Below are 9,579 nucleotides of genomic sequence, written 5' to 3' on the forward strand. Positions count from 1 at the left end.
AATGTTGCTTGTCAAAATTATGTTCATGAAATAAAAATACAAAATCTTTTTTCTTTTTTTTTTAAACATTTTTAGGCTGCTAATTAACATTTCTCTGAGACCTACAAGCATGACTAACAGCATTATTTTGTTAGTTGAAGATTGACAGGTTTATTTCCTAGATCAAAGAATTATAGAAAAAGTAGGGCTTCAAGGGACCTTCTCTGGTCATCCAGCCCAACCTCCTGCCCAAGTCAGGATCATCGCTATCCTAACCATCCCATACAAACTTTTGTCTAACCCAGGGGTATCAAATATCCAACCTGCAGAGCCTCACAGTTTGACTCCTGGTGCTGCCCTGTTGACCCACATGCTCTGGCTGGCTCTGTGGTGCCTGTTGGGGTCAGCATCCTGTGCTGTGGTGCTTGCTGCACTCGCTGGATCAGGCATGGTTGGTGGGAGGGTTGTGGGCCTGATCTGTCTTATGGATTGGCCCCACACCACTCATCTGGTCTACAGGGCCAGATGAGTTTGGCACTTCTGGTCTAACCTATTGCTAAAACTACAGAATCAACCCTGTCGTACAACTACAAGGCACAGATAAAGCAGGGGGCAACACAGATAAATAATACGGTAAGAGCATACATAGTGCAATCCAAAGTGTTAATTCTAATAGACAATGGCCATGGCTAACACAAGTATACAGTTCCCCTGAGATCAAGATCCTTGATACAGGTAGCTGGAGGTAACTTCCTTGGGAAAACTGAATGCAAATGAATGGCTGTGAACAGGAAGAAATTATCCTGGATTAGAACTGGGGTAAAATTTCCAGGATTAAGGCAGTTTTACCTTGGTTCAAGGGGTTGTATTATGTGGCTGTTAACTTTTTCTTCTTGGGGCACCTGGTATCCTATGATGTCCTAAATTTTGTGTATCCATGGCCTAATGATGTGCATGTAAAGGGGATTATTTAAACTGCGGTGGAGACATTCATTCAAAATTAGGAGCTTTTATGAGAGAGAGGGATCCAGAGCTATTAGACCAACTGATTCTAGTCTATCCATTCAGTGATTTTATGCAGTTGAATTAATTTACTTGGAAGGGTAATTCCAATTAATATTCCTGATGACTTTCTGTGTAAAGATAGTCTATAGATGTAGAATGTCCACGATCTTCAAGAGCCTGTGGGGTTCAGCTTGTGCCATAATAAACTTGCCTGACTTTCAGGAGGCTGTGCACTCAGCATTCTGACAAAAATGCCTGTTATTGTCTCTTAAATTTGGCACCCAAAATAATTGATGGGTTTTGGAAGTCTTAGCTAGTACATTTTGAAAACTTTACTTTTAAGTGGCATATGTGTTGCTTTCACCTGCTTCATTCCTGGGAATATTCTTATGAAGTGTATTTTTTATATACAGTAAGTTATGTCGCTTTCTTAAATCGAATTAGCTGAAGTAGAATGATGATATTTCACACTATCTTTTCCTTCTGTCTTCTCTTACATCAGTCCACTGGGACACACAAGAAAAAAGTTACCTTGCTTCAATGTAAGGCAGTTTTTCTTTTCATTTTAGCATGAAGTCTTGCAGGGCATTTTGCTGGGGTATCTTGTGTCATCTATATCTTATTTCCACACTATCATACTTACTCTTATCTTATTGAATATAAGAATTTGACAAGTTCAGAATGTTTCTCTTACATTTTTCCATTTTGTCTTAAATCTATGTAGCAATATATGCTTGTTGTTATTCTTAATCCTTTTCAATAGTTGATTTCAGAATTGCTTTAAGTATTGTGGCTTTAATGTGTTGTATGACCTAGTAAAAAGCGCTTATGAAGGCTGTCTTCAAATAATAAATTATTTAAGTCATTTGTTCCCAGACTATGGCTCCTGAGGCCCTGCTAAGTGGTCTGCAGGTTGCACTGCCTCCCATAGCTTTTCAATGCTAGTTTGATATGGATATTTCATCTGCAAATATGCTGAGGGCTAACTGGTCCACTCATCCTTTTGTAATGTGCAAAGTGTTAGTCCTTTCATTAGGAGATTTTAAAACAGTTGCATGTAATGATAGTTTCAAATGCATCTTTAAAAATGAATGATGTCAGGTTTGATATTAATCAAGTTAAGAAATATAGGCTAATTGTGGAGTTCTGTTCTGCTTTCATGATCCCCACGGCTGGCTGCTGAAAGGGCAGGGGGGTATTTGTATTTTTAGTGGGAGCGTTGGAAAGAAGGTGGTATTTGTATTTTTAGTGGGAGCGTTGGAAAGAAGGATTTTGACTAGTCAATCATCTTGATGGAAAGAGGCTTAGTTACTATTCCCTGGAGTTGTATGGTTGTGGAAATATGTTGGCGCATCTCTGTTCCCAATCCCATTCCCACGTATTCTTTTAAAGGAGCTGCAATCAACTGGGAGAGAATACTTCACTGTAGAGCTGACAGATTTGCAAGCCCAGCATAAGAGACGGTAGCATAACTAAAGGAGGGTGGTAACTGGGGCAGCAGTCCTAGGCACCTAGGTGGGGCGGGGAGAGGGGATAAGCAGAAAAATAACAGCTGCTGCCTCAGCAGGGCAGCCCTGTTGGCAGCAGGAGCAGCTGGCAGTTATTGCTGTCCTGGGCTCCCAGTGCTCCTCTTGCACCTCTGATGAGGGATATGGTGGGCTAGGGGAGGAGGGATTGTGCCTTTTGTGCTTTATAGCCTGGGGACTTGGGGCAGCAATACACGGTCAGCTGTAAGGGGTAGGTACAGCTTATAGGTACAGCCCTGTTGCTGATTTTTAACTTGTGCCAGAGATCGTTTTAGTCTGTGCAGCTTTCTATAGAATCCAGGATATGCAAATCGGATCTAAAGAAGATGCAGAATAGATGCAGTTGTTTTTGCTCATGCAAGTGTTTTAATATAAACTTTTGAAAGAGAAAACATCAAGAACTTCTGATAGAGTGCATCTTGCAGTTGTACAGTGTAGACAGCCATACCTGACTCTATTATTTATCATTGTCACTTTAAATGTAAAAATATATGTGTATGAAGTTTGTTTTCTTTGTTTTGGAGGTTTTTTGTTTGTTTTTTTAGGGAGGAGTTTTTAAATTTAAAACATTTTAATTCTCAGATTTATGAGCTTGTTATTACTTTACTTATGCTGTTTGGTTGACTGTTTGTACTTCTTCATTACAGGATGTATGACAACATGTCCACAATGGTGTATCTAAAAGAAGAGAAGTTGGAGAAGCTTACCCAAGATGAAATTATTGCTAAGACAAAGCAAGTGATTCAGGGACTGGAGGCACTGAAGAATGAACACAATTCAATTTTACAGAGCTTACTTGAGACACTGAAATGTTTGAAGAAAGATGACGAAACTAATCTGGTTGAAGAAAAATCAAACATGATTCGAAAGTCACTAGAAATGTTGGAACTTGGACTTAGTGAAGCACAGGTAAAATAGGAGCAAGAGTAACCCATTTCAAACCGTGACTGCAGTTAAAAACAAAACAAAAAAAAAAACCCCAAAACCCACAAACTCATTTCTTTTGGGGGTCTCAGAAATGCAGAGCAAAGCATCCAAAAACACTTTTTAAAGACTTGCATACAATAAAAAATAGCAGCATCTGTTTCTGCAGAGGAGATATTTAAATATTATCAGGCCTTGTAGGGAAGGGGATGGGTGAAACTAGAAAGAGAGTCTGGCTGTTTTATTGGATTCTGAAATTAACCATAAATGGGGAGTAAAAATCTTGATCCTACTAGAATAAACATCAAAACTCCATTGACTTCAGTGTGGGATAGGCTTTTCCATGCCACTTGTCATGTAGTATCTGAGTGCCTTGTTTTTGAAAGCATAATTAATATCGGGGTGGATAAAAATCAGCTTTTAAAAAAAATCAAAATAGATTTTTTTTAATTTAAATTGGATATTTTTTATTTAATTGTATTTTTATTTTTTTATCAAGATGCTTTAAAAATAAGGCTATATAAAGCTAGTTTTGTTTTAAGATCTGTTAAAGCTCAAATGTATCATCATGGAAAAAGGGTTATAACTTCTAATTATATATATTTTTGGGACAATATATTCATGTAACCTTTTTAGATAAATTTTATAAATAGGTCACAACAGGCCATGGACTATATTAGGGGCCCAATCTTATGGGGTTCCCAGATGCTCCTCTACAGATTAGTAAAGATTCAAGAAAACTGCTTTACCCAGTGGGATTCAGTGCTGAGTCTAGAAGATCCCATTAAGCATCTCTGTGATGCTTAGTTTCAGTTCTCAAACTGTGGATTTGTGTCTCCAGAGATAACATCCTTGCTAACAGCAGTATATGGAGACGAGAGATAAGAGACCTGATTGCCTACCCACCAGCCTTATTGTCTCTCTGTAAGTTAGTGTACACAGTGTCAAGCCCTTACCTCTCTCTAAATGTGCAATTTCAAGAAGTTAAATGAATAAAGGATTGTTGGGGGTGGAGTAGATCTGGACAAGGAGGAGGAGTCAAGATAAATGCAAGTAGGGAGGGGCAGTAAAAGCAAAAGAAAAACATTTTGAGCAGAATATTCCAGAAGCCTTGAGAGAGAAGTTTGTGAGTATAGCCTTTCCATTGATTTGAGATCTGCTGAGGGAATGGTATGGTAGAAGGGAAAACCTATCATGGCAGCAGACTCGCCAAGCTATAAAAGAAGAAAGCAAAGATGAGAAGAAATTTAGAAGAAAGTGAAGAAAGCCCCAAGCTACTAACATATGGCTGCAGTGCTCATTTGATGTCTTCCTAATGTAGTGTGGCAGAAATATCCTCCAAATGCTCATGATTAATCTAGCAAATTGGAGATAGTTCACCTCCTAGTGACTTCACAAGTATCTGCTTCAATTAGCTTTGGTAAATAAAATAACCAAATCCTAATTGAGTTTTCTTATGTAGCTGCAAAATTAATCTGAAAAATATAAAAATAAATCACTGCTTTAAAGTGTATAGTATGTACCTTCTAAAAATGAAACGTACATCTATCTCCGAGTTGTGATTAATATGTATTAAGGTTATATCAAACAACAAGGATGCACCTTTTGTAGAAAACGGTTATTAAATTGAGGCTTCCTGACCAGTGTTTTAAGTCATGATTTAAATCGGTTTGATTTAAATCAAACGCCCTGATAATATACCTCAGAGTTAACATGTTATCCTTGCTAAACATGGGGATCTGAGAGACAGAAATGAAGTACATGGCCAAGGGTCAGACACAGCCTTAAACCGTGGTGTGTCGCTTATCTTTTGAGTCTCGTGCTGTTGTCTTAAATCCATCCTTTTTTCTTACTTGAACATGAGATTTATTATGTAAGTACTTGGTGCTAATTTTAAGGCAGTCTTTAATATTTACCCAATGTTTACTAGAATATAAAAAAAAAAAAAAAAAAAGCTTTTAAATTAAAGGCTTAGTATCAGAAAATTTTATGGGGAGAGTGGACAGAAGCATGTGTGTGACAGACCCCCACAGGGAACAGAAACAAATTAGTCTGACTTCACAGTCCTTGGACAGCACGACACTTTCAAACCTTCATAAAAGAAGAAAATATCAATAGATAAGTGACTTACCGTTTCTAAAGGTCTCTTAATTGTCTTTTGATAGTATTTATAGAAAAATTTAGATAAGTAAAGCACTAGACGAAAAGATGTTAACTACTGGGGGGCACTGATAAAGATTTTTTGGGCCGCTACTGATGGCTGATTATCAACAAACCATATCAGCAGATACCGATCCAATTGCTGATTTATGCAGCCTGGCAGCTTGGAGAGCAGCATCTGGCTGGTAAGTCTGTTGGAGGGACGGGTTATGGGTGGGGGCAGATCAAGGCCCCCACAATGAGGGAGGGAGTGGGACTGGGGCAGGGGCAGGTGCTGCCTAGGTAAGATGGGGCACAGGATGGACCTGTGAGTGGCTTGTCTGAGGGGAGGGAGGAGGGTGACTCTTGCTACTGCAGGCACCCTCAGGGGAGGCAGGAGGACACATGCCTTCCAGATCTGTGCGCAGGGCAAGGGTGGGCTGCCAGCAGGGATGGTGCCAAGCTGTTTCCAGTGGGGGAGGGGGTTGAGCTGGGGCTGTGTTCAGGGTGAGCAGCAGCACTGGGAGGGGATGTTTGGGGGCAGGAGGACTCTACGGTGAACTTTGGAGTGGCTGTAGCTCCCCCCATCCCCGGTAGCTACCCCTCCCAGTGCCACCGCTGCTGCCTGCCCCGAACTCCCCCTGCCAAGAAGAGCCCAGTGCCGGCCACAGCCTGCAGCAGCACCCCGCACACAGATCCGGGTGGCATACGGCCGCATGCCTCCCCCAGGCATGCGTGCAGCAGCAGGCGCTACCCCCTGGATGAGCTGCTTGTAACTCTGTCCCAGGCCCCTCCCCACCCTGGCTGGGCAGCTCCTGCCTCTGTCCCTATCCCTGTCCCACTCCCTCACTGTGGTGGCCTCGATCTGCTCCTGCCCCCCCCATGTACCTTCCCTCTTCCCACGCCTTCCCCACAACAGACTTACCAGCTGGACACTGCTCTCCAAACTGTTCCAACAGTTTAACATTTCCGTGCCTCAGTTTACAATAGATAAAATGAATATGATCTTGCAATCCTAAGGGGTTGGGAAGAGAGTTGTATGTGTAAATTCATTTAGTGATGGCAATCATATATTGAATCAGAAGTTCTTTCTCTGAAGATGAAATAGATTTGATTAAAGGAATAAGGACATTTCTTTTGCCGCCTGGTCCTCCCATCCCCCTGCCGCTAAATTTTCTCCAGAGAATAAGTTCATAAAAGATTTCAGTTCAATGTAATAGGTCATGATTTGATAACTGCAGGCATTTTGAATACATTGGGCCACATTTTAACTTTGCTTTCCCAAGTAACCTTGTAAATGTTTCAGATGCAACTGTTCACACACATTTACCTGAAACCAAGTTGACTGAATTAAAGGAGACCCCCCTCCAGTAATTCTATATAGATATATATTACAAATTTGTTATAATCTTAATTATCTCCCCTCCTCTTCTCCCTCCTACTGCTGTGGCAGGGAAGACAGTAGCGGGGGGAAGGGGGAAGGAGACGCCAGACCCCTACCCCTTGTCCCACTGCCATGTGCCCTGCTGCCACGTGCCCCTCTGCCACCTGTCCCTCTGTGCCTGTCTGCCCCTCTGCACCCTGCTCCGTTCCCTACAACCCCACCTTTCCTCCCCTTCAACTTCTGCTGCAGCTATGCTTCAGATTGGTGCAGTCAGCAGCAGTGGTGGCCCTGGTCTGGCCTCAGCTCAGCCTAGCCAGGGAGAAGTGGCAGCAGCTGAGTTGGTATTTGAATCCAAGATGCTGAATCCAGGTGCTGATTGGGGATGGGGAAAGGTAGCTCATCTTGGATTCGAGTAAATATGATAGTTAGTTGACCTGTATTTACATAGGTACACTTTTTTAAATTGGAAAAAAGCCTGCTAACAGACATGTTTGATACGTAGACTAGATGGTGTGTGTGATTAAAGTTTTGTTCTACAACAGAGGTACTCTACTTTTTGGCCCTGTGGGCCAGATGAATGGTGTGGGGCCAGCCCATGGATCGGAGCAGGTCCTGTCCCTGTGGTCCCCCATAGGTAGGCCAGATAACATGCAGGGATATGTTATCTGGCCCACAGGACTCCCCATGGATTCAAAAATTTGGCAGCAAGGGGGTGGCAGTTGCTGCCATTGCTTTCCCTCTGCCAAATATCTGGACCTGTAGGAAGTCCCACAGGCTGGACGACACTGCTTTGAGCACCCCTGACCTACAAGTCTCTGTTAAAAATATTGACATGAATGTGGGTAGTTCATAACGATTTCCCTGAGTTTGAACTAGACCAGGGGTGGGCAAAATATGGTCCACTGGCTGGATCCGGCCTTGCAACTGATTGGATCCAGCTCATGGGTGGGTACTCTCAAATGAACTGTATCCAGCCTGAAGTGCTCTGCATGGAGCCAAACCTGCCCAAGGCAGCCCACACTGCACTTCCACCCATGCCAGCTCCCACATAGCTTCTTGGTGGGGCTGCTTCTGCCTGGGTACTGCTCAGCTTCCCCTGTCTCCAGTGACAGCTCTTCCTCCTCCTGCCCTTCCTGCACCGCTTCAGGGAGTAGGCAGTGGAGGGAAGCTGTCGGGGCACATGCCAGGCAGCAGATGCCCAGCCAGGTAGGGGGAAGCTGCAGCTGGGCAGCTCCTGCCCCAGCATGCAAGGCTCTAGCTCCCAGTTGCCTTCCACCCACTTGGCCGCCGGCAGGTGGCTACTGATTATGTTGAGCAGGTAGGGTAGGTTGAAAATGGCTGAGAGCTGGAGCTCTGAGTGCTGGGGCAGGCACCACCTGACTGCAGTTTCCCCCTGCTCAGAGCAGCTCAGCAGGGGCAGGGGGAGGAGGAGGAGCCACTGAGGTGGGGGGAGCTGAACAGCAGCTAAACTGTACTGGGAGCAGCCCTGATGGGAAGCTGTGAATACTGGCTGGGGCTGGCAGGTGCAGCATGGGCTGTTCTGGGTACGAGCTGGTGGGCCTTGGCCCCATATGCAGCACAGTGGGGGCAGCTGCAAACTGGATGGGGGACGGGGGCACGGACTGCACCTGCACTGCCTGAGTGAGCTCTGCTGCAAATGCTCCTGGCCCTCCTCTCTTCCTCGCTCTTCCCCCCACTCCCAGCTGGTTCCCTGGACTTAGTGCAGGGGCAGGCAGTTATTTTGGGTGGAGGGCTGGTTACTGAGTTTTGGCAAGCTGTCGAGGGCAGAAAGGGTAGCCCTGCCCCTTGACAGGTGCCCTGCCCCCAGGTCACCATCCTGGGATGAGAAGTTCCTCCCCTAACCCTTGACCTTTGCCACCAGAATTCCCTCCCCTTACCTCTCCAGAAGTACTCCTTTCAGCAAGGATTTGCCATCTCGGAACCTGAAAAATACCAAATTATATTCTAAAAATCAACCGCCTACTACAACATTCATTAATTTGATTTAAAAAAAAAAATTTTGTCCTGATTTACATGTGTTTGTGTAGTGTACCTAGAGGTGATTGCACAATAGCTTAAAATTAAGTCTTACTCTTGTATATTGTGGGTGGGTGGGTATAGGTTTGCAGGGTGTGGGGGAGGGTGTTGTTTGTGTGTGTGTTTTGTGGGACAATGGATAGGTGCGGGATGAGGGATCATGGGGTTTGTGGGGAGCTGTGAGTGTGTGGGGGAAGGTTGGCTGGGGAGGGTTGTGGCATGTGTGGAAGGGGAGGATTTACTCGTAGAGCCCCTCCAGTGCTCCTCCAAGCCCCGGCTTCATGCTCCTGCCACTCCTGTTCCCAGGGCACCAGTGTGGCCCCGTGGTGCCGCTTGCTGCCCTTCTGCTTCCCTGTCCCTCTGTCGCTCTGGCACCATGTCCTAGCTGTATGGCAGAGACTGCAGGATGCAGCAGGAGCTGGACTGGCCTAGCCAGCACTGCATGGAGCCAGCTGAGAATTTCTGGGGCCAGCTGGCACCTGCTGTGTCCTGTGGCCCTGTGCTGCAGCTGGGAACTACGTGGTGCCAGAGCAACCAGTAGGGGGTGGAGGGAAGCAGTGGCAGTGGTGGGCAAATGGCTGGGGC

The 9,579-nt window shown here is 44.7% G+C and overlaps 1 protein-coding gene across 4 annotated transcripts in view; it reads left to right on the forward strand.

Moving 5' to 3' along the window:
• Positions 1-9,579, forward strand: part of KLC1 (kinesin light chain 1) — a 66,850-nt gene that overhangs the window by 19,524 nt on the left and 37,747 nt on the right. For all 4 annotated transcript variants that reach the window (XM_025197198.1, XM_025197200.1, XM_025197199.1 and 1 more), the window contains one exon: positions 3,158-3,419. In XM_025197198.1, coding sequence (XP_025052983.1) covers positions 3,159-3,419 — 261 coding nt within the window. In that variant the 5' untranslated portion in view covers position 3,158. Of the gene's footprint in view, positions 1-3,157; positions 3,420-9,579 lie in introns of those variants that run through there.

Source organism: Alligator sinensis, unplaced genomic scaffold (assembly GCF_000455745.1).
Source record: "Alligator sinensis unplaced genomic scaffold, ASM45574v1 scaffold85_1, whole genome shotgun sequence".
NCBI classification, from domain to species: domain Eukaryota; kingdom Metazoa; phylum Chordata; order Crocodylia; family Alligatoridae; genus Alligator; species Alligator sinensis.